At 44.4% G+C, this 26,041-nt stretch overlaps 1 protein-coding gene across 1 annotated transcript; it reads right to left on the bottom strand.

The window, feature by feature from the left end:
- Positions 1 to 16,151: 16,151 nt before the first annotated feature.
- LOC140496226 (probable E3 ubiquitin-protein ligase RNF144A-A) lies at positions 16,152 to 25,832 on the bottom strand. Its single transcript, XM_072595727.1, has 4 exons — positions 25,763 to 25,832; positions 23,807 to 23,883; positions 20,990 to 21,139; positions 16,152 to 19,017 (listed from the first exon to the last, which is right to left on the bottom strand). The coding sequence occupies exons 1-4, from the start codon at positions 25,830 to 25,832 to the stop codon at positions 18,424 to 18,426; spliced, it is 891 nt and encodes a 296-aa protein (XP_072451828.1). The 3' UTR covers positions 16,152 to 18,423.
- Between the last annotated feature and the right edge of the window lie 209 nt (positions 25,833 to 26,041).

Raw genomic sequence — 26,041 nt, 5'->3', positions numbered from 1 at the left:
TTCATCATAGAGTCATAGAATTTTACACATTGGAAACAGACCCTTCGGTCCAGTTTGTCAATGCAGACCAGGTTTCCTAAACTGATCTAGTCCCATTTGCCAGCATTTAAGACCTTTCCTATTCATATACTCATCCAGATGTCTTTTCAATGTTGTAATTGTACCAGCCTCCACCACTTCCTCTGGCAGCTCATTCCATACACGCACTACCCTCTGTGTGAAAAAGTCACCCCTCAGATCCCTTTTAAATCTTTCCCCTCTCACCCTAAACCTACGTCATCTAGAGTTGGGGATGTTCGCTGAACATTGCATAATGTTCAACATCATTTGTAAGTCCTCAAATACTGAAGCAAGCCATGTCTAATTGCAATAAACATTTGGTATAATATAATGTCCAGGTTTGGGAGGATAACATTCAAGCTACGCCAATGTCAGGTAATGACCATCTCCAACAAGACAGAACCTGACCAACATCCCTCAGCATTCAACAGCATCTCCATCTCTGAACCTCGCACTATCAACCTCCTAGCCATTACCATGAACCAGAAACTGAATTGGACTAGCCGTATAAATATAATGGCTACAAGAGCAGGTTCAGGCTACGAATCCTGTGGTGAGTAACTCACCTCCTGACTCCCCAAAGCCATGCCACAAGGCACAAGTCAGGAGTGTGATGGAATAATCCCCACTTGCCTGGATGGATACAGCTCCAACAACATTCAAGAAGTTTGACACCATCCAGGACAAAGGAACCCACATACTGTAATTGGCACAAATATTCACTCTCTCACACTGTCTCCTTCACACACAAACTCTACCTCATATACTCTCACACACACACACACACACACATATCCCACACACATCCCACACACTCTATCCCTCACAAACACTCTTTCCCTCCCACATACACTCTCCCCCCACACACAAACACACTCTCCCTCACATACATTCTCCTCACAGACACACTCTATCTCTCACCCTCATGCTCTCTCGCTCTCCCCTTCACAGTCTCTCTCACACTCACTCACTCTCTCCCTAATACTTCCCCTTTCTCCCTGTCTCAAACAGCAAAGGTTCCAGCACTGATCCCTGTGGTACACCATGGGTCACAGACTACCAATCACAAAATCAAACCTCCACCATCACCCTTGGTCTCTTATTTGTAAGCCACTTTCGGATCCATGGGACTTAACCTTCTGGACCAGCCTTCCTTATGGGATCTTGTCAAAGGCATCACTTAAGCCCATGTAAACCACATCAACTGCACGACCATCATCAATGTATTTAATCAGCATTTCAAAACAAAACTCAAACTACTCAGACAGGATCTTCCTCTAACAAATCCGTGCTGAGTCTCCCTGATCAATTCCTTTCTTTCCAGGTGTCAATTCATACTGTTCTTCAGTTTTTGTAATAACTTGCCTACTAGTTACACCAGCCCGTGGTTCATTGGACTAGGGATATGAATCTTGTTTTGGGCCTTGTACAATGTGAACATGCGAGAGATCGTGCGATCGAATCCTGGCCAAGTCCTCATTTTGGGCGGCACGGTGGCTCAGCAGTTAGCACTGCTGTCTCACAGCACCAGGGATCTGAGTTCAATCCCAGCCTCAGGCGACTGTTTGGATGGAGTTTGCACAATCTCCCAGTGTCTGGGTCCGTTTCCTCTGGGTGCTCTGGTTTCCTCCCTCATTCCAAAGACGTGAAGGTTAGGTGAACTGGCCGTGCTAGATTGTTCATAGTGTTCAGGGATGTGTAGGTTAGGTGCACTTGTTAAGGTTAAATGTAGAGTAATAGGGCAGCGAATGGGTCTGGGTGGGTTCCTCTTCAGAGGGTCAGGGCAGACTTGTTTGGCCAAATGGCCTGTTTCCACACAGTAGGGATCTAAGTTCTACGTTACATCAGACTAAATGGCCTATCCCTGCTGCCCTTCTCGAACAAATGAATCAGATTAACTATCCTTCATTCACTTGGCATTTCACCTGTAGCCAGCAAGGGATTAAATATCTCCACCAGGACCCAGCATCTCCTCCTTTGCCTCCCACAGCCGCCTGGGTTACATCTCGTCAAGCCCTGGAAATTTATAGACCTGTAAGCCTGTTTAAAAAGCCTAATATCTCCTCCTTATTAATCTAACATGTTCCAGAACCTTACCATCCCAAACTGAAACCCCTGGCTGCAATGTCTTTCTCCTTTGTGAATATAGATGAGAAGTATTCAATTAAAACCTCACCCATAGCCAATAGCTCCACGTGCAGGTCTCTCGAATTAGATGGGTTTATTCAAACCACAGCCCTTGACCCTGATGTCACCCACCTCTGACCAAGTTCTCATCTGGTCTTTTTTATTTCCACACAATCTCAAGCGTCACTGCCACGCATTGATTCACCTTTAATTGTCTGACATGGGTCCAATGTTTGAGAACGAAGAAAATAAACATATTTGAACAGAACACAATCTTAGGGTGAGCTGTTTAACGTGTTCGAAAGTACAGATCACAGAAATTAAATAAATAATCTGAAGAAATAGGTGAGTTTGAATATATGATCCTCAAAGTTTGACACTGGGGTTTCTCCCTTGCACCCCCTTCCTTTATAACAGCAGAAGGATCTCTCTTCACTTCCAAAGGAGAGCCACATTGGACTCAAAACTCTGTTTCTCTCTCCCGGTGATGGCCTATTGGTGATATCACTAGACTAATGATCCAGAAATTCAGCTAATGTTCTGGGGGCCTGGGTTTGAATCTACCCACCGTCCCCCCCCACCCCCACCCCCACCCCTCCCCCCTCCCCCCTCCCCCCACCCCCCACCCCCCTCCATGGCAGATGGTGGAATTTGAATTCAATGAAAAAACTAGAATGAGGAATCTACTGATGAGCATGAAATCATGGTTGATTCTTGGAAAAGCACATCTGGTTCATTAATGTCCATCAGGGAAGGAAATCTGCCATCCTCACCCAGTCCTGCCTCCATGTCACTCCAGATCCACAGCAATGTCACTGATTCTCAATCACCCTCTGAAATGGCCCAGCAAGCCACTCAGTTGTACCAATTGCTCCAAAGTCTCAAAGAAATGAAACCAGATGGATCACCTGGCATCGATCAAGGCACCGGAAAAGGCAATGTCAGAAACAGCTGTGTTAACCCTGCAAAGTCCACCTTACTAACATTTGGGGTGAATGCCAAGGTTTGTAGAGCTGTCTCACAGTCGAGTCAAGCAACAGCCTGACATAGTCATACTCACATTATCATACCTTACAGACAATGTCCTAGGCACCACCATCACCATCCCTGGACATGTCCTGTCCCACTGAACTCCAAAGGCAGCTCCCACTTGACTGTAATCCACTGTCCTCAACATTGACTCCTGACCTCATGAAGTGTCATAGCTTCAGGTTCAACAGGGGCAAGGAAACCTCCTGCTGATAACCACATACCGCCCTCCCTCGACTGATGAATTGGAATTCCTCTATGTTGAGCAACACTTTAAGGAAGCACTGGGTATAGCCAGGACACAAAATGTACTCTGAGTAGGAGATTTCAATGTCCACCACCAAAAGTGGCTCAACAGCAGTACAGCTCAGCAGCCATTGCGCTGGTCGGGTCCTGAAGGGCATACTTGCTAGATTGGGTCTGGAGGAGGTAGTGAGGGACCCAACAAGAGGGAAGAACACATTTTACCTCACCCTCACCAATCTGCCAGCTGCAGATGCATCTGCCCATGACAGTATCAGGAAGAGTGTCCACCACACAGGGCTTGTGGAGACAAAGTCCCGCCTTCACATTGAGAATAACCTCCAGCATGTGTGTGGCACTATCACCGTGCTAAATGGGACAGACTTCGAACAGGTCTAGCAACTCGAGATTGGGCATCCATGTCGCACTGTGGGCGATCAAGAGCAGCAGAATTGTACTGCAGCACAATCCGCAAAGTGGCAGCCCCACATATCCCCCACTCAACCAGTACCATCAAGCCAGGGATCAACCCTGTTTCATTGGAGAGTGCAGGAGGGCATGCCAGGAGCAGCACCAGGCATACCTGAAGATGAGGTGTCAATCTGGTGAAGCCACCAAATTGGACGACTTGCTTGACAACCAGCCTAAGCAGTGAGTCATAGACAGAGCTAAGTGATCCCACAACCAATGGATCAGTTCTAAACTCTGCAGTCCTGCCACATCCAGCCGTGAATAGTGGGGGATGATTAAACAACTCACCGGAGGAAGAGGAGCCTCCACAAATATCCCCAAACTCAATGATGGAAGAGGTCAACACATCAGTGCAAAACAACATCTGAAGCTTTCCCAGCAACCTTCAGCCAGAAGTGCTGAGTGGATGATCCATCTTGGCCTCCTCCAGTGGCCCCCAGCATCACAGATACCAATCTTCAGCCAATTCAGTTCACTCCACGTGATATCAAGAAACGATTGGATGCATTGGATACTGCAAAGGCTCTGGGCCCTGACAACATTCCGGTAATTGTACTGAAGACTTGTGCTCCAGAACAAACCTGGTCCACAGGTTGAAGTTCTAAACTGGGGCAAGGTAAATTTTGCTGGAATTAGACAGGAGTTTGCAGAGGTTGATTGGAGTATTTGTTTGCAGGCAAAGGGACCTCCGGCAAGTGGGAGGCCTTTTAAAGTGAGATAGTTAGAGGTCTATATGTTCCTGTGAGGTTAGAGCAAGATTGGCAGGAATAGGCTGTTCAAGTATTTTAAAGGAAAAAGAATCACTAGAGAGAGAATAGAGCTCCTCAATGACCAAGGGGGGCATGTATGTGTAGAACCTCAGGAGATGGGTGAGGTTCTCAATGAATATTTCTCCTCTGTGCTTACCATGGAGAAAGACATGAAGGCTTGGGAATTTGGGGAAGTTAGTGATCATATCTTGGGGAGAATCCATATCGCAGTAGTGGGGGTGTTAGAGTGTATGAAGTGAATAAATCTGCTGATCTTGACCAGATATATCCAAGAATACTGCACAAGACTAGAGAAGAAATTGCACGGGCCTCAGCTGATATTTTTGCATCATTGTTAGCCATGAGAAGACTGGAGGGTAGCAAATATTGTGCTCTTATTCAAGAAAGGCTGCAAAGAAAAACTTGGGAACTCTAGACCAGTGAGCCTAACATCTGTGGTAGGTAAATTACTTGAGAAGATTCTGAGAGATAAGATACTCATGCATTTGGAAAGATGGAGTTCAATTAGGAATAGTCAGCATGGCTACGTGTGTGGGAGATCATACCTCACAAATTTGGTTAGAGTTCTTCGGTGAAGTAACCAGGAAGGTTAACGAGGGTAGGGCGGTAGATGTGGTCTATCTGGATTTCAGTAAGGCCTTTGATAAGGTTCCAGGACGAGCTGGCAAATTGGATACACAATTGGCTTGATGGTAGGAAGCAGAGGGTAATAGTGCAAGGATTCTTGTCAGACTAGAGTGGAGCTAGTGGAGGGTCTCAGGAGTGGGTGCTTGACTCATTGCTGTTGTTATCTATATCAATGGTTTGGATGAGAATGTATAAGGCATGATTAGTAAGTCTGCAGATGACACTAAAATAGGCAAAATCGTGGACAGTGAGGAAGGTTCTCAGAAATTGCAGCAGGACTTTGATCAGCTGGGAAGTGGGCAAAGAAATGGTAAATGGAGGTTAATATAGATAAGGGTGAGGGCTTGCATTTTTGAAACTCAAATCAAAGCAGGAGTTTCATGGTGAATAATAGGGACTTAGGGAGTGTAATGGAACTGAGGGACCTTGGAGTTCAGGTGCATGGTTCTCTGAAAGTGGAGTTACAGGTCGCCAAGGCAGTGAAGAAGGCTTTTGGCACACTGGCCTTCATCAGTCAGGGTATTGATTATAGCAGTTGGGAAGTTATGTTGCAGTTGTACAGGATGCTGGTGAGGCCACACTTGGAGTACTGTCTTCAGTTTTGGTCACTTTGCTACAGGAGAAATGTTATTAAACTGGAAAGAGTGCAGAAGAAATTTTCAAGAATTGTGCCAGGACTCAACAGTCTGAGTTACAGGAAGAAGTTGGTCAATAGGACTTTTTCTTTAGAGTATAGGACACTGAGGGAGGATCTTATAGAAGTCGAAGATTTTATAGATCAATGGAGGCATGGATAGGGTGAAGGCACTCAGTCTTTTTCTTGGGGTTGGGGAAATCGATGACTAAAGGGCATCAGTTTAAGGTCAGAGGGGAAAGAATAAAAGGGAACCTGAAGGGCAACTTTCTTACACAGAGGGGAGTACACAAATGGAATGAGCTGCCAGCAGAAGTGAGTGAGGTGGCAACATTAGCAATATTTAAGAGAGATTTGGACAAATAAATGGATAGGAAAAATTTAGAAGGATATGGGCCACGTGCAGGAAAATGGGGTTAGCGTGAACGGACATTTTGGTCAGCATGGACCACTTTGGGCCAAAGGGCCTGTCTCTGTGCTGTAGGACTCTATGACATGATGACTCTAACTTGCCATTCCCTGAGCCAAGCTGTTCCAGTCCAGATACAACACTGGTATTTACCCGACAAGGTGGGAAGTGCCAAAGTATGTCCTGTTCATAAAAAGCAGAACAAGTCCAACCCAGCCAATTACCACCCCGTCAGTCTATTCTCAATCAGCAGTAAAGTGATGGAAGGTGTCCATCAACAGTGTTAACCAGCAGCACCTGCTCAGTGACGTCCATTTTGGATTCTGCCAGGCCACTCAGCTCTTGACCTCATTACAGTCTTGGTTGAAACATAGACAAAAGAACTGAATCCCAGTGACAGCCCTTGACATCAAGGCTGCAGTTAACTGAGTGTGGCATCAAGGAGCGCTAACAAAACTGGAATTAATGGGTAATGGGGGCAAACTCACCAGTGACTGGGGTCATACCTTGATACATAGGAAGATGGTCATGGTTGTTGGAGGTAAATCATCTCAGATCTAAGGCATCTTCACAGAGTTCCTCAGAGTAGTGTCTTAGGCCCAAACACCTTCAGCTGCTTCATCAATGACACACCCTCTGTCATAAGGTCAGAAGGGAAGATGTTCGTTGATGATTGCACAATCTTCAGCACCATTCACAACTCCTCAGACACTGAAGCAGCCCATGTTCAAACGCAACAAGTTCTGGACAAAATCCAGGCTTGGGCTGACAAATGGCAAGTAACATTAGATTAGATTAGATTAAATTCCCTACAGGAATCAGGCCATTTGACCCAACAAGTCTACACAGATCCTCCGAAGAGTAACCCACCCAGACCCATTCCCCCACCATACATTTACCCCTGATTAATTGACCTAACACTATGGGCAATTTAGCAAGGACAATTCACCTGACCTGCACATCTTTGGATCACGGGAGGACACCCATGCAGACACGGGGAGAACATGCAAACTCCACAGTGTCACCTGAGGTAGGATTTGAACCTGGGTCCCTGGTGCAGCAGTGCTAGCCACTGAGCCACCATGCCGGCCCACCCGCACCACACAAAAACCAGACCATGACCATCACCACCCCTCGGCATTCAACGGTGTTACCATCACTTAATTCACCACTAACAACATCCTGGGGCAGATCATTTACCAGAAACTCATCTGGACTCACCGCATAAATACAGTGGTTACAAGAGCAGGTCAGAGACTCGAAATACTGCACCAAGTAAATTCACCTCCTGAATCCTCAAAATCTGTCCACCATCAACAAGGCACAAGTCAAGAGCGTGGTGGAATGCTCCACACATTCCTGGATGAGTGCAAATCCAACAACACTCAAGAAACTTGACACCATTCAGGACAAAGCAGCCCACTTGATTGGCATTACATCGACAAGAATCCACTCCCTCCCCCACTGACGCTCATGAGCAGCAGTGTGTACTATCTACAAGATGCATTGCAGAAATTCACAAAAGACCCACAGACAGCACCTTCCAAACCCACAACCACTCCCATCTAGAAGGACAAGGGCAGCAGATATTGGACAACTTCAAGTTCCTCTCTAAGACACTCACCATCCCGACTTGGAAATATATCACCATTCCTTCACTGTTGCTGGGTTAAAATCCTGGAATTCCCTCCCCAATGGCATTGTGGGTCAACTCACAGCAGGTGGACTGCAGCGGTTCAAGAAGGCAGCTCACCCACATCTTCTCAAGGGCAGCTAGGGACGGGCAATAAACGCTGGCCCAGCCAGCAACGCCCACATCCCACAAATGAATAAATAAAAAATTGCTGCCAGAGCTGTTGAGTTTGCTCAGCATTTTGCTTTTATTTCTCCTTGGTTACGTTTCGGTTAGTTGTGCTGGAAGTGTTGTCCTGTGAGCCATCCCTCCATCAATCTTCATCTGCAGATCTTACTATTTATTTGTCTCTCATGTGCTTCCTATGCTATCCCTGTAAATGCCTCTGTGCTAATCACCTCAACAACCCACTTTCTTTGTGTACTCAGCAACATTGCCACCCATTTGGTATGGAACATACTGCTGATTTACCTGTTGGAAAAGTTTTATTAAATTAAGATGCATATATTTCACAAGGATAGCATTTAACCAGTATGGGTGAAAGTGAGGACTGCAGATGCTGGAGATTAGAGTTGAAAATGTGGTGCTGGAAAAGCACAGCAGGTCAGGCAGCATCTGAGGAGCAGGAGAATCAATGTTTCAGGCATAAGCCCTCGATCAGGAATTCCTGATGAGGGGCTTTTGCCCAAAACGTCGATTCTCCTGCTCCTTGGATGCTGCCTAACCTGCTGTGCTTTTCCAGCACCATACTCTTGAATTTAACTAGTATGTCAGGCCCTTCTGGTGCAGTGGTAGTTTCCCTGCCTCTGAGTCCAGAGGCCCGGTGCAAGCCCCACCTTTTCCAGACGTGTGCCAGAAAGTCTCTGAACAGGTTGATTTCAAAATATCTTGGAACAAGGATATTCACTCTGAAAACATGCATTGTAAAAGATATTGAGGCAACCATTCCAACTATATTTTCTAAATGGGGAGAAAATTCAGAAGTCTGAAGTAAAGAGACTTGGGAGTTCTGGACCAGAATTTTCTCAAGGCAAACATGCAAGTTGTGTCGGTAGTTAGGAAGGCAAATACAATGATGGCATTTCTTTAGAGAAGGCTTGAATATAAAAGCTGGGATGTACTTCTGAGACTCGATAAGGCTATGGTCAGACCACATTTGGAGTATTGTGTGCAGTTTTGGGCCCCATATCTCAGGAAGGATGTACTGGACCCAGACTATGTTCAGAGGAGGTTCACAAGAATGGTCCCAGGAATGAACAGCTTAACATATGAGGAATGTTTGAGGACTCTGGGTCTATACTTGATAGAGTTTAGAAGGATGAAGAGGGATCTAATTGAAACATACCAAATACTCAATGGTCTGGATAGAGTGGATGGTGGGAAGATGTTTCCATCGGTAGGAGAGACTGGGACCCAAGGGCACAGCCTTAGAGTAAAAGGAAGACCTTCTTCAGCCAGAGAGTAATGAATCTATGGAATTGATTGCCACAGAAGGCTGTGGAGGCCAGGTCAATTAGTGTATTTAAGATAGAGACAGGTGCTTAAGTCTCAAGGGGATCAAGGGTTACAGGGAGAAAGTGGGAGAATGGGGTTGAGAAACTAATCAGCCATCATTGAATGGCTGAGCAGGCTTGATGGGCTGAATGGCCTAACTTCTGCTCCTATGTTTTATTGCCTTATATTCTCCACTCTGTAAAAGCTATAGATCACTTCCTGTAATTACAACCTTTAAGTGGGTGACAGTTAGCTGAACGGCTTGTTTGCAACACAGAGTAGTGCCAACAGCATATGTTCAATTCCAGTACTGGCCCCTTACCTCGGGCATAGTGACCCTCTGGTTAAACTCACCACCAGCCGTCTCTCTGTATTGAGACAGCAGCTCAGTGGTCATCTAAAACTATGGCATCTTGACCTCTTTAAAAAGATTTACTATGCAACACTTATTCGCTGTCCAAACAGTAAGTTGCTCGATAAAGTATTCAACAAGAAGTGCAATGTATTCTAATTCAGGAATGTAAAACGTGACTTGCTGATCTGCTCCACTAGGGCTGATGAGCAAAGTGACAAATGGTGAAAGACCGTGCTGAGAAAGGACAGAGTGTAATATTATGTGTGCATGAGTTTGGTTCCAGTGCAGTACAGGTATATAGTGATAGTGTCAGAGCACTGACCTCCTGGGCCAGTGTGTTAGCAGGTCGCAACATGGTTTCATTGCAGGTTGCAGGATATGATATGGAAACAGCTCATTCATTCTGGCATCAGTGGTCAGAAGACAAAATTGAGTTTATTGTTCAAACCATATTGAATTGAATTTATTGTCACGTGTACTGAGTCACAGTGAAAAGCTTTGTCTTGTGAGTAATACAGGCAGATCAGAGAGTTAGGTAGCATGGATCAGTAAATAATATGTTAACAGCAGCAAAAACAAAAACACAGGTGCTGGTGAATGTTCAGAGTTTGTGTGTCCATTTGGTATTCTAACAACAGTAGCCAGTTTCGAAACCGGCTGGTGCATGTGTTCAGGCTTCTGTACCTTCTCCCCGATGGTAGAGGTTGGAGAAAAACATTGCCAGGGTGGGATGGATCTTTGAGAATGCTGGCGGCCTTTCCTTGACAGCGGGTCTGACAGATGGATTCTATAGAGGGGAGGTTGGCCTTTGTGATTGTCTGGGCCGAGTTCACCAGTCTCTGTAACCATCTCTGATCTTGAATTGTACAGTTGCAATACCAAGGAGCGATATCAACCTGTTGTGCAGTTGTCATGCAGACTCATGCCTTTTTTTAACAAATGGACTAAGTGTACGTATAATCCCGGAGATTTGAAGCAACAGTGTTCCAGATTTTCCAAGGAGTGGCAATTACAATCAGAATGCCACCCTCGTTTCCATAATTTTTCCATTTAAAAAAAACTGCGTTTCTGGCAAGAAATCTGATTACGGTTCTTTAGAAATATGGAACACAGTTTAAATCTAACAGGTTCCGTGTCATATAGGATTGTCTGGGAGTGTCAAACAATAGGCTCGTTCCTTCACAACAGTAGTTGCCATGTTCTTTAATTTAAACGTCTAGACTATAGACAGCCAACTCTGGCAGCTCCTGTCAGGTAGGCGACAGGTCAGGGTACAAGGTGGCTCCATGCTTCCCTTTTTGGTCTATTAAATGGAATGGAAGTCAGATATAGTTGACATACCAGGAGTGTGTTGCAATTTGTAAAAATCAGAGAGTGCATATTTCTCGCTGTGCTAGACAATGCTGTTTTGAAGCAATGAGTTTGTTATATTATTGAGCAGAACCAGGAGACGTTAAGGAAAAACTGCCTGATGACAACCCTCAGACTGGACAAGCTGCAGTTTATTACAAACTGGTGGGAGCAGGAGCGAGTGAGCAGAAAACGTCATTCACCCTTCTCTGCACAAACAGGAAGGCAAAACAACAAGGAACCAAAAAGGAAGGTCTTGTATTAGAATTCTAGGTCAAACCAATCAGCTATCAAAGTGAAGAATGACCATAGCTTTACAGACAACAGGTCATTGTTGCTACAGTCAAAGGAACTAAGAAAGACAATTTAACCGACCATGATCTGGACTTCAGAGCTGCAAAATTTTAATTTCCTTGTTTACATTTTCCACTCCACCTTTGGATCAAATCATCTATCTTTTGTCTGTTGCATGGTGAATACATCTATGTTTCTGGGGTACAGTTTAAAGTTTACAGCAGCAGATGATTAACCTTTTCGTTTTCTTCCCTTGTGACTTGCAAAGGATCAGTGTATTTGGAATAAATAGGGTAATGTCCTGTTAATGATGAAACCTGGTGTGGATTGCTTCAATCCTAAATAGCACTCAGTCAGACTAAAGGATCACCCTGGTGGGTGGTTTAATTAGTTTCTTACACATTTGTGATAGTTTGGGTATGATGCCAGGTGGGGAAGATGGTCGGTAAGTGATGGAGTGGTTAATGCCATTCCAAGTGGCAGTGGTTGGTCTCAGGTGCCAGGTTGGGAGTGGAAATTGTGGGGAGGAGAAAGAGGGTGAGATCAGGTCCAGTGGTGAGGGATAGGGTGTCTGGTCTGACAGCGGGGAAGCGTAGGAAAGTCAGGGTCCTCCAGGGAGTGTGGCACAACATGCAGCAGAGGGAGAAAGGGATTGTTTTGGTCCCAGGATGGTGTGTCAGATGCTGATTGTTGGAACATGGTTGGAGAAGTGTGCCAGACCATGAGCTGGGAGAGTGGGAAGATGGGTGTGCAGATTTAGGATTGCATTGAGTACCCCGGTTAGAGAGCAGTATAGTAGATCAGGGTCGAATTTGTACAAATGGTCTGAAGGACATGCAATTGCAGAGGAGGGGATCAGTTTAGTAGTCTCTCAGAAGTTAGATTTGTTATCCTAATCTTCTATTTTTCCCTCAGTAGTTATTAACCCAAACACAGCAAAACCGTCTGAAGTAATGGGTTGAAATAGAGTCATAGAGATGTACAGCACAGAAACAGACCCTTCAGTTCAATTAATTCATGTCGACCAAATATCCTAGTCCCATTTGACAGCACTTGGCCCATATCCCTCTAAACCCTTCCTATTCATATACTCATCCAGATGTCTTTTAAATGCTGTAATTGTATCAGCCTCCACCACTTCCTCTGGCAGCTCATTCCATACACGCACCACCCTCTGCGTGAAAACGTTGCCCCTTAGGTCTCTTTTATATCTTTCCCCTAAACCTGTGCCCTCTGCTGCATTTTGGGAAAGCAAATGTTAGCAGGACTTATACACTTAATAATAAGGTCCAAGGGAGTGTTGCTGAACAAAGAGACCTTGGAGTGCAGGTTCATAGCTCCTTGAAAGTGGAGTCGCGGGTAGATAGGATAGTGAAGAAGGTGTTTGATATGCTTTCCTTTACCGGTCAGAGTATTGAGTACAGGAGTTGGGAGGTCATGTTGTGGCTGTACAGGACATTGGTTAGGCCACTATTGGAATATTGTGTGCGATTCTGGTCTCCTTCCTATCGGAAAGATGTTGTGAAACTTGAAAGGGTTCAGAAAAGATTTACAAGGATGTTGCCAGGGTTGGAGGATCTGAGCTACAGGGAGAGGCTGAACAGGCTGGGGCTGTTTTCCCTGGAGCATCGGAGGCTGAGGGGTGACCTTATAGAGGTTTACAAAATTATGAGGGTCATGGATAGGATAAATAGACAAAGTCTTTTCCCTGGGGTGGGGGAGTCCAGAACTAGAGTACACAAGTTTAGGGTAAGAGGAGAAAGATAAAAGAGAATTAAGGGGCAACTTTTTCACTCAGACGATGGTACGTGTATGGAATGAGCTGCCAGAGGAAGTGGTGGAGGCTGGTACAATTGCAACATTTAAGAGGCATTTGGATGGGTATATGAATAGGAAGGGTTTGGAGGGATATGGGCCGGGTGCTGGCAGGTGGGACTAGATTGGGTTGAGATATCTGGTCGGCATGGACGGGTTGGACCGAAGGGTCTGTTTCCATGCTGTACATCTCTATGACTCTAGTTCTTGACTTCCCCCATGCCAGAGAAAAGACCCTGTCTCTTTACCCTATCCATGCCCCTCATGATTTTATAAATCTCTGTAAGGTCACCCCTCAGCCTCCGACATCTCAGGGAAATAGCCCCAGCCTGTTCAGCCTCTCTATAACTCAAACCCTTCAGCCCTGGCAACATCCTTGTACAGAGGAACCTCAATTATCTGAACGAGATGGGCGAGCACTATTTCACTCAGATAATTGATTATTCGGTTAATTGATTCAATGTCTCTCCTCGGAGACTCTGAGTTTTCTGAACTTTTCTTTCTCCTCACTCTGCCTGCCCTGCTCCCTCTCTCTATCTCAGGGTTTGTTCTTAAGCAGACAGACACATGTGTAAGGGACCTGCAGCATTGCTGACACCCCCCACCCCAATCAGTTCAATGTGTCTGACACAGTGAGCACTTGTTAAGTCCACTCTCCATTCAGGAGACTAGGCAGTAGAACACCGCGTACGAGACCCCTGCTCCCCCGTCTGCCCTAACTTCACCAACCCCTGCCCTGGTCCCCGTACAATCCACACCCTCCCCAACCCCGTCCAAGCCCACCCCCCCAACCCCATTCAACTCTGCCCCCCCTCACACACACACAGCTGGACTGGACACTAACAGCAAGACTGCTTCTGCCTTTTGTTGGTGGCGGGGGTGGGGAGAAAGAGGATAATTCTCAAAATACCACGTACACAGACACAAAACATTTTAGTGCCACCTCTCCCCTGTACAGGACAATGTTGGAGAGATTACCTGGGGAAGGTGTTCAAGGTACACCCCTATGCAGAACTCAAGGGGGGGAGAGAGAGAGAGAGAGAGAGAGAGAGAGAGAGAGAGAGAGAGAGAGAGAGAGAGAGAGAGAGAGAGAGAGAGCATTTGGAGATGGAACCTGGGCTTCCATTGATGTCCAGGACTGTTGTCAGCTACATTTCAGTAAGTGGTGCTCATTTTTAATTATTGTAAACAAAAGACATGATCAGTGTTGGAAACACCTCTTTGATGTGAAATTTTTATCGGGACTTTAAGATCTTCTTTGGATAATTTGACATTCAGATAATACAGGTTCCTCTGCAACTCTTTTCTGAACCATTCCAAGTTTCACAACATCCTTCCAATAGGAAGGAGGCCAGAAATTGCACACAATATTCCAACAGTGGCCTAACCAATGTCCTGTACAGTCGCAACATGACATCCCAACTCCTGTACTCTGACCAATAAAGAAAAACATACCAAACGCCTTCTTCACTATCCTAAACATCTGTGACTCTACTTACAAGGAGCTATGAACCTGCACTCCTAGATCTCTTTGTTCAGCAACACTCCCTAGGACCTTGCCATTAAGTGTATAAGTCCTGCTAAGATTTGCTTTCCCAAAATGCAGCACCTCGCATTTATCTGAATTAAACTCCATCTGCCACTTCTCAGCCCATTGGCCCATCTGGTCCAGATCCTGTTGTAATCTGAGGTAACCCTCTTCGCTGTCCACTACACCTCCAATTTTGGTGTCACCTGCAAACTTACTAACTATACCTCTTATGCTCACATCCAAATCGTTTCTATAATTGACAAAAAATAGTGGACTCAGCACCAATCCTTTTGGAGAGTTCCAGACAGAGTGGACTTGTTCGTTGGAATCTTCGGTGGCCGGGGCAATTCTCTCAAAGTCTGCAGGGTCTGGACATGCACCTCAATGTGGTAGAATCAACTCTGACCACAATGTCTCTCACACCTTCAAAGTATTAAATCTGTCCCTTGGTGTTTCTCGGGCAGAATTCCGGACTGAGATATTCAATGAGATCGTACAACAGCTGGCCCAGTGCTTGGGATTGAAATGATGAGGAAGTGCCAGTGTTGGATGGGGTGGACAAAGTTAAAAATCACACAACACCAGGTGATAGTCCAACAGGTTTATTTGGAAGTACAGCACTAGCTTTCCGAGTGCTGCTCCTTCGTAAACTAACTAGTGCGGCAGGATCATGAAACACAGAATTTATAGCAAAATATCAGAGTGTCATGCAATTAAAATGATACATTGAACAAACCTAGCTTGCTGTCAAATCTTTCAATATTTAGAATGGGTTGCAGGTTTCGATTCATTCATATGCAAATCCCAGAATTTCCTTTATGTCACATTCTTGAGATAACTTAAAACATGACCCCAAGTTCTTAGATGAGGCCATCCTCATTGGTACCGAACTTAGCTATCAGCCCCTGCACAGTCACTCTGCGTTGTTGCATATCCCGAAGTCTGCATGGGAGGATGGTCACCCGACGATCCGAGGCCAAACATCCCTGACCGCTGATGGGTTCCCCGACTGGGAGGGAGCACCCCCGTCTGGTTATTGTTGCACAGAGTCCATTCATCCATTGTCACAGCCTCTGTTTGGTCTCACCAAGGTACCATGCCTCGGGGCATCCTTGCCTGCAGCCGATGAGATAGACAACGTTGGGCCTGTCACATGGGTACTTGCTGCACAAATGATGGGCAGCGTCCCCGTGTATAATTTAGATTAGATTACTTAGAGTGTGGAAACAGGCCCTTCGGCCCAATAAGTCCACACCGACCCGCCGAATCACAACCCACCCAGACCCATTCCCTTAAATTTACCCCTTCACCTAACACTACAGGCAATTTAGCGTGGCCAATTCACCTAACCTACACATTTTTGGATTGTGGGAGGAAACCCACGCAGAAACGGGGAGAATGTGCAAACTCCACACAGAGTCACCTGAGGTGGGAATTGAACCCCGGTCTCTGGCGCTGTGAGGCAGCAGTGCTAACCACTGAGCCACCGTGCCACCCATTCTTCACGTCTTCTAGTAGTTGCCCTGACGGGGTTGTACGGTGTTGTGGTCGATATTGTCCTGAAAACTGGGCAGTTTACTGCAAGCAATGGTCTGTTTAAAGTTTGGTGGTTGTTTAAAGGCGAGAAGTGAAGGTGTGGGGAAGGTCTTGGCGAGGTGCTCATCCTCATCAAAAATGTGTTGCGGACTATGAAGAACATGGCATAGTTGTCTGGCTCCCGGGAAGTCCTGGAAAATGAAGGGTTCTCTATCAATTGCATCCCGTCTGTCTCCTGAGGTGGTCATTCTAACTGTATGGGACTAGATTGGGTTGGGATATCTGGTCGGCCTGGACGGGTTGGACCAAAGCGTCTGTTTCCACACTGTAAGTAATCTAATCTAATCTAATCTTCCCAGTCGATGTGGTTCTCCTGCTGCTGCTGGAGTTTTCTGTCCAAAGGAAGTCCTTGATGGTTATTTGTGGCCCCACAGCAAAGTGCTGTGATGTTTACTGCAGAAAGGGTGAGGGAAAAGCCCCGAAATCTATCCCAGTTAGTTCAGTGACAAACAAAATTCAGGAGCTATGGAGAAATCTACTGAACAAGTTTAAAATAAATTGATCTCCCTGTTATTTTACCCCTCTCCGTTACCTCAGAATTTCCTCAGCTGGATCTTGAGCCGGTTGATGTTGTACTGCAATGTTCAAAAAAAAAATCTGGAAAAATGATTAATGCAAGTCGTGGAGATTGCGAAAGGGTGATTAGTAAGCAAGTGAGAAATAGCAGAGTGACATCATCATGACTGACCAATATAACCTTTCAATTTGTTCATAGTAATAAAATATTGGGGGTTTCAAATGAGGGAATGAAGGTAAATGGGATTCGTGTAATCTGGTATTTGTTGGTCAGTAGAGACACGATAGCCTGAAGTACCTCTTTCTGCGCTGTATGACTCTATAGCACTAGATACTGAGACTGAGGTAACACCAACTGATATAAATGAATGAGTATTTCAAATTCACTTCAATGAACCAGAAGATGCTACAGGAGATTCAGGAATATTAATCAGGTCTATATTGAAATTGTACTGTAAAGCAAGGATGAGTTCAGAAAGACAGATATGAAGAGGTTACAGACTAGAATTCAGAGGAATTGAAGGAGGAACGTTTTGTGTAGCTGGAAGAATCCTATGGGTTTTTTTTAATAAAAAGGTGTCGTCTTCTATATATGAACCGATGAGCGGAAGTTAGTCAGGTCTACATAGTCACCAGGACAAAGCTGTACTCTCAAAACACCTGTCTCTTATGACAAGGTGTTACTGACCAGAACAGAGACTAAAGAGACAGAAATGACAGGAGAACAACTGTTTCTATACAGTACCTGCATGTGTTTTGAAATGCACAACCTGATCAGATGGTGCTTATACCTTCAGCAGGGAATTGGGATAAGCTGAACTATCCACAAGAGGGATAAGCGGGGAGTGAAATTCCTCATGAAGTGAGAATCTCACTAGAAAACACATCAGTGTAGTGACACCATTCTTTAACCTGGAATATATATATCTCAGCACTGAACAGTGGCTTACCAGCAGTCAGATATAGGAAGCTTTAGTAGGAACTGCTGATCCCCATAGTGAATAGTAAGTTATAGAGACGTGCAGCACGGAAACAGTTCCTTTGATGCACCTCATCCATGCCAACTTAAATTAATCCTGAAGGTAGGACTTCAGCTTTCAGAAGGTACGATATCATTACAGCTTGGACATGGGGTTACCTTGTTGTTGCAAACATCCAAGGTCCAATGTAAGGAGTAAGTTAATTCCTCACTAGTTACTGAGACCCCAATGGGCAAAGTTGCCTGCTAGAATTTCAGTATTTCTGAATCCCCTGTGATGGGTGATTGAGAGCAACATCAGCTTCCTTTTTACTGTCCAAGCTTAGCACAGGGGAATGGTCACTGAGAGTGCAGTGGGAGAACTGGGGAAAGAGAGTGTATAATTAATAAAATCTGCTATTAGAAGGCAGCAGAGAATAAAGACATTACAGCAAATGAAGCTTCCATTTTGTATCAGTGGGCTATTAAACAGGACTTTCCCTAATGCAGGTCAGAAAATTACACAGGGGCCCCCAGGCTGTTGGTTTCCCTGTTGCTGTAAGTGGACATTTCTTGCCTGGCTGTGCCTTTGCCGCTCCCTGTGAAAGGCTCTCTCTAATAAATACTGAGTTATCAATTCAGCCTCATTATACAGTGGCATGTGGCTACTGGCGACCTTTTGGCCAGTGAGTTCTTGCCTTTCAACAATACAGCAACGACTTGAGCCAGCTTGTATTCCTCTATGGTGTCCAAATGACTCAAGGCACCGGAAACAAAACCGACAGTGGCAACTGGGACATGAGACACTAGGGCAGCGTCCCCCAGAGTGTTGCATTAATGCCTCACAGCTGGGGCAAGCCCGGACGCTGGGACACCCATACACTGGGCTGGCCTGGTCATCGATTGTATCGCAGCTCAGAAGCAGAGCTGTCAGACTGCAGGATGTATTACCACAGCTATTACTCTGCGCATCAGGGTTCTTCCACTCCCTCAGACAGCCCCAGCAAAACCGAATGGTTTTGTTTGATTTCTCTGAGCAAGGCAGACACTGTACACACAGCTTCTCCGGATCCATCCTCTGTACGTAGAGACGACAGTTTGGACACTGAGAAACAAAATGAGGAAGTGTGACATAAATACTTATGGTAAGAATGAAAACCACAGGAATATAAGTTTAGAACTGAAAGACAGAATGGTATCATTTACATTTGGAGCAGACAGCACAGAACTAAAATAAACTACTGACCCCTTCTGGTTTGTTTGAGAGATCTTTCAGGAATCACTAGAATCAGGGACAGTCCCAGGAGACTGGAAAATCACTAACGTAACACACCGGTTTAAAAAGAGGGTAGGGCAAAATACGGAAAATTACAGATCAATTAGCCTAACCTGGGTTATACAGTCATAGAGATGTACAGCACGGAAACAGACCCTTCGGTCCAACCTGTCCATGCCGACCAGATATCCCAACCCGGCCCTAATCCCTCCCAACCCATCATATTCATATACCCATCCAGGTGCCTTTTAAATGCTGCAATTGTACCAGACCCCAACACTTCCTCTCACAGCTCATTCCACACACGTACCACCCTCCTTCCATATGGTAAGATCCTGGAATCCATTGTGAAGGATGAGATTTCTGAATACTTGGAAGTGCACGGTTAAACAGAGCAAGGTCTGCATGGTTTCATCAAGGGGAGTTCATGCCAGACAAATCTGCTAGAATTCTTTGAGGGAGTAACTAGCAGGTTGGACCAAGGAGAGCCAATGGATGTTATCTACCTGAACATCAAGGCGGCCTTTGACAAAGGTTCTGCACAGGAGGTCTAGAACCTGAGGGCACAACATTAGAGTAAAGGGAAGATCTTTGAATGGAGAGAAGGAGAAACTTCTTCAGCCAGAGAATGGTGAATCTATGGAATTCACTGCTACAGAAGGCTATCCAGGCCATATCACTGAGCGCACTTAAGACTGAGATAGATTCGTGATTGTCAAGGGGATCAACGGTTACAGGGAGAATGAGGATGAGAAACTTATCAGCCATGATTAAATGGCAGAACAAAGGGGCTGAATGGCCTAATTTCTGCTCCTATGTCTCATGGTCTTAGCACCACCAGGTACTATGAATGTGGGTAGTAATGTGCCAATGATAAGGTGTTCGGCTTTGTAATGCTAATTGAGGGATAGATATTGACCAGGACACTTGGTTAATGCCCTTTGCTGTCTTCCAAAGAATGCATGGAATCTTGCACAGCTGCCTGCACAAGCAGATGGCTCCCTGCTTTAATATCTCATCGGGAAACTCACACCTCTGCCTATGCAGTTATTCCTCACTAATACACTCAAGTGTGAGTCTCGACCAGGGCGGGATATGGGAACAGTCTTAAGTGTGCTCTCCACTGAGAACAGCTAGCACACTATTCTGATCTCAGAATGTTTAATTGTACAAGTTTCTGCCATAGTGTTGATTATTCCTAAGAACAGAGAAAATGAGTAGGCCATTCAGCCCTCAAGTCTGGTCCACCATTCATTTGGCAATGGCCGGTACTTGAACTGCATCTGTCACTGTGCAGACTGGACCTACTTATAAAGCTTCAGTGCTTGCATTGTCCCTGCATCCATAGTCTTTTGAACAGAATATGTGAAATTTTGTAACTAGATTATGGTTTGACACTATCACTTGTTTTGCTTCTTCATGCCTTCCCTCCCCTCACCCCCATCCCACTTTTAGTCACTGCCTTCTTTCTCTTTCGCAGATCTCTTGATCAAGCCCATTACAAATATGCTTTTCTCATTCCTTCATCGTCAGCAGTGTGTATCTCCCACGACCAGTGGCCTCTCTCGGCCTCTGGGACTGTCATCACTTTACTTATTGCTAACAAGTCGCCCAGTGTTGGATGGCTTTATGCTAATTAACGAGTGATGGATCTATCCATCTCATTTCAACATCCAGGCAACTTTGCTTCAACAACCCATCAAAAGGACAGGTTTGATTTTATTAGACACCAGTCAATATTTTGATTTAAAAACAGAAATCACTCAACTCTAAATCAATTGAGAAAAAACACTCAGGTTACCTTTTTGTACGACTCTGCTCTGGGTTTCATTATCCTGTTAAGCTGCTCCTCAAACGACTTACATTCATCCTGGGTCAACTGCGCAATTTTCCGTACTTCCTGCCACGGCCACTCCTTTGCACACTTAGGGCAATTAAATGTGAAGCCACCCTATAAAGAGAACCAATGACTGTGGTCAAACTCATTCCCAGCTCAGAGTCCCCAGACAGTCAGAGATGGAAAGGCACCAAGGCAGAGTCTTGTGACAATCACCAACAGGTGCATCTATGATAAGGTGCAGTCTTCAGGCAAGTCAGAGTTTCACTTTTTAAAAATATGCCAAACATTGGAAACCTCAAGAGAGAGTTACTGGCTGAAATCTAATTGAGACATTCAAACAATTTACACGTGGAGCGCCCATCAAGACTGCAATCTAATTGATTAATTCAGAACCTTTACAGAAAAAAAAACAGGCAAGATGTGGCTTAGTTCCCATCAGAGTCAATATTCAGCTGTGAATACTAACCCTCAGTGGGACAGTGTGAATATGTATTTGAAAGGATGGATGAACATCAATCAAGTCACACCCTTCAAATTTCAGAAAGTTAATTTTATCCCAGGAACTGGCTTATCCATGATACAAAACTGTAATGGACAATCTTGTGTAAAGTTTAGCCACAACATTTGGCCAAAGAAAAATTGGATTTTATTTTTATTAATCTTGTGGAGAAGTGGATCTGATTTTAGCCCAAGAAATCCAAACATTTTGTACTTGCTGCCGAAGGCCAGCTCACCCTGATTGTGACTGACTCATTGAGAGAATCATAGAACAGCACAGTGTCGAAGGCTGCTGCTCCACTCCTCAAGTCTGTGCACATTAGCTCATGCAGCCAAACCTGCCACTTCACTGGTGGGGTCTGTGTTCCTGTCAATCCCTCCCCTTGAAGAGTATCATAAAGGAACAGCAGAAACACAGCCCATTTAAAATTTAAAGTCATTGAGCTTCAAAGCAGACAATTGTGCCCCATCTAGAGATTCAAGCCATTGGCGATCTGGTGCACGTGACACCAGCAGGAATGGTCAATCTTCAATTCAATGGCCAATTGAGTGGGCCTAGGCCTTTTCCCATATTGGGATTCTCCGTCTAGACTCTCCAGGTTTTTAATAACTTTTTTCCACTCAGTGTGAGAAGGGGGAAAATGCGTTTCTTGTTTGCAGACTTCTGGATGCCTCTAGTTATATCACAATCTGAATTGTGAAACTGCAGTTGGGTTAGTCCAAAGGCTGTTCAGCAGTTTGTTTTTAAAACCATCTAGGAACATCTGATACCTGTAGGTTTCAAATCCACCTTGATGTCTCAAAAAGTAACAATCTGGCGTAGCTAAAATGTACACCACACAATCCCAATTGACTTTGAAGACACAAAAATCCTCTTCGTGTGTTTAGCCATTTGGAGTGCCCAACTCTCCTTTTGCAGTCTACAGTCCCAAAAGGTAAAATGTGTGTTGCCTTAACACACGCTAAACCACACTTTGTTAATGCTGGCGTTACTGAAATTAGATTGCAAAACTATGATCATGCATCAGCCCTGGTGATCTACCCTCTTGCTCAATAATTTAATGTATCTAAACAAACTTTTCAAGATATTTTCAAGTCCATTGACTGTTTACAATGCTTGACCATCCTTCATAGGAGAACACCATGCAAACTGCAAGAGGCATCTGAAATTTTGTGAAGCTTCATAGATATTTCCAAGGGAGACAAGTATTGGGATTCTGATGTTAGCAAGCCTGTGTGAAGAGCCCTGGGATGAAATCAGAATTGAGACGGTCAAGTCATTCAGAGAATATGGGATAAGTAACGCATTTAAAAAGGTTAACACAATGATGGTTTCCAGACCAATAAAAGGTGACGTTGATGATTTGTTTGATGGTGCCATTCAATAGGTGGTTGTGATTTTGATTTAGATGGTGAGGAGGAAGGTAAGATTTAACTATGTCAATACACATCCCAGGTATGTTCTGCTGCTGAGCACTCTTCTCTAGTGTAAAAAACTATCTGAAACTACACAAATTTGTTCAGTTGGCTTTTGTTTTTGATGACTTTGCTAAATTTGATTAACTTAGTAAATACAAATTAATGTTCGACTCCTTATTAATAATTAAACTTTAATAACAAAACTTCCTGTTTTGGCCCCTTTGGTTTACGTTTGCAGGTGGGGTTGGTGAGAACTGTGTCTGACTTGGAAACTCTCAGTCACACTGTTGCAGAGGTGTATTTTAACCTCTCCAAAAAGCTTCTCATGTAAAAGTCAGCATCCTGTGGTTTTGATCAAAGATGTAGGTTTAGAAACTTGACTTGCACCCAAGTTCATACAGTACCTGCTCACACCCATCGATTGATGGCATATACTCAATATCTTGGTACTTTCTGCAGGATAGTCTGAAAGAATATTGCCTCCATCACAGACATACTGCAACTAACTAGAAACCCAATACCAGGTCCCAATTAATTTTAGAAATGTTTAATTTAAGTTCATCCTCCTCAGAGATTCTTTACTGAATATGTCATCCTCCGGGAACAGCTGGTTACCTTCTCTGTGAAAAAGAAAAATGGAGTGTAGCAGATTTAGTGCTTGGTACTTCACCCTCCAATTGCTTCTGCCCATTTCAGTGTTTGGTTAAATTCTGAGGCCATGAAGGTGACCGAAATGGAATATGGAGAGACTCTCACTGGTGAAAATTGGGCAAATTTACCATCCACTCCCATCAATCTAAGAGACCAATCTTGGAGCTGCAAGTCCATGTGCCCTGTGCTAGAGAATAATTGTGAACTCACCTCATCTAGAAGAGCCTTGCACCATTCCTTCAGACCACTGGATTTTATCACATGGCCACAGGATGTTTTATGATCTCCTACAAGAGACAATAGGCAGGGGTTGAATTTGCAATTAATTCAAACATCCAGACTTGTTGGGCTGAAGGTTTATTTCTATGCTGTAAATACTTTGCACCCATTGCAAAAAAACCCAATGCAGATTCAGAAACTCAATGCAAATTGTTTGGACCTGCATCTGACTCCATATGGGAGGGCCACTGGAAACAGGAGAAAGCAGTCAAAATGTATGACTTGAGCTTGACAATGGCAGAGATCAATTAAAAGGAAATGATGCAAACTGTCATACACAAGAGGAAATGGATGTCCGACGTACAGAAAAAAAGGCTTCAATACAGAAAAGGATGAAGTTGAAAGAAATGCAAGAATTCTAGCATATTAGTGCTTACTAAATGTCCTGCCAAACACAATGCAAAGGGTAATAAAAGCCAAATAGGAGGCTTAACTATATAGAAATACTATAAAAATCATGAAAGCAGGATGGAGTGTCAGGAAATTCAAGTGGGTAAATTTGGATCGGATTAGAAAGCTTTCTGCACAAAAAAAAAGTGATCACTGCTGGGGAAGGACTGCCCGAGAGAGCAGCAGAGGCAAAAATCCTGAAATTCATCGAAGGAGGAACTGGATAGAGAGAATTTGGGGACTTTCCAGGAGACTTCGGGGAGCAGGAAGAGAAGTTCGCCCAGTGTTGCTATTGGCATTTAGCACCACCCTATTCAAAGCAAGTTTCCAGACGTGAGCAGAGAGCAAGAGCAAGACAGAGATAGAGAGAGACAGAGAAGGAGACGGAGATAGAGAGGGGGAGAGAGGGAGCTGCTTCCAAATCAACCACCTACTGAAAGGGGCTGAGCTGCAAAGTAAAGCTATTGAATTAAGAACCATTCTACAGGCATCTGCCTTTCTGGTTCCTGGTATCCTCTACATTAAATAAAGCTGATCAGTCTGATTACACACTTTGTGAACTACAGATCACACATTATGATCTGGAATACATCACTGCACTGGTGCGCTACATTCTCCTCATAAAATCTGCAAAACATGTCATGTTGTCCAGCAAAAATCTGCTTAAGTATTTCCAAAAAAAAAAAGGATCAGGCTAGAAGTTACAAAATCGTCACAATTATTTGGGAAAAGCAAATTCTAAAAAGGAGCATCCCATCAGGACATGGTTGCACTTACCCTGGTCATACTTCCCCCTCCTCCCCAAAGGATTTCCTTTGATTAAATTCCTTGCAAGTTTAATCTGCATATCTGGTTGCTCATCTTCAACTTAAAGGATAGGCACAGAGCTAGCTGCCAGTTTCTCACACATTGACAGAATGGAAGGAAGTCATTTGGCCGATCAGCAAAAAGTCTGAAAAACTAATCCATTTTGCAGTACTTGGCCTAAACCCCATTGTTTATGGTAACATAAGTCATACTGGTTAAATGTCAAGAGTGCTTTGAGAGGTTCTCCCAATAGTATGTCAAGCCTGCTGTTAGGTGGTGCTGAGGACAGTCAAAGAAGAATTATTGCTTACAATTCTCTCCCTCTATTTTAATGAACACAATGTAATGATCGATTTATTGTAGCTAATTGCCTTTCAAAGGAGACATTGACTCTCTTTTTAAAATGAGGTACTGATCTACCATTCAACGCTGCGTACCTCATTATGGAGGTGATCATCCCTGAAACACAACTCCAAGACCACTCTACCAAATATTTATCTCGAGACAAATTGCCGATAACCTTGACAAACATGTCGCTTTCTCCTTACAGATGCTATCAGACCTGCAGAGCTTTGCTAACAATGGGTTTAGTTTACACATCTCCAACATCCGTAGTTCTTTGTTTCATTTATGTGCAACGTAGCTTACAGTCACTAATTCGGATTTAAACCTCACCACAGCGCTTTTTACCTGTCTCCAAATTCGCCGCTGAGACAAACTGAAATTTTCTGAGAGTCGCTTCATAAATAATGATTTCCATCCTCTTTCGGTGCTGCAGAGTTCAAAATGCTAGATGTTTGTGGAGTTGTCACTCTTTCAATTTCCAGTAACTCCCAGAGCTTTCAGTTTCACTTCTTTCTCTACTTTCGAGATCACAACAGCTAAATGAGGGGGCAGTCCCACCAATTTGAAAAAAAGAGATACTGTTGTCAAATTTCTCAGTGTTTTCCAAATAAGATGTAGATAACT

The sequence above is a fragment of the Chiloscyllium punctatum genome, chromosome 26, assembly GCF_047496795.1.
Source record: "Chiloscyllium punctatum isolate Juve2018m chromosome 26, sChiPun1.3, whole genome shotgun sequence".
NCBI classification, from domain to species: domain Eukaryota; kingdom Metazoa; phylum Chordata; class Chondrichthyes; order Orectolobiformes; family Hemiscylliidae; genus Chiloscyllium; species Chiloscyllium punctatum.
Note: the sequence above shows the minus strand (reverse complement) of the source record. Positions and strands in the feature narration are given on the sequence as shown.

Excerpts from the sequence above, each read along its gene's own strand:
- LOC140496226 (XM_072595727.1), bottom strand. The coding sequence starts at position 25,832 with ATGGAAATCATTATTTATGAAGCGACTCTCAGAAAATTTCAGTTTGTC. Across the intron at positions 23,884-25,762 it reads AGCGGCGAATTTGGAGACAG|GAGATCATAAAACATCCTGT; the intron begins GTAAAAAGCGCT and ends TGTCTCTTGTAG. Across the intron at positions 21,140-23,806 it reads GCAAGGCTCTTCTAGATGAG|GGTGGCTTCACATTTAATTG; the intron begins GTGAGTTCACAA and ends TTCTCTTTATAG.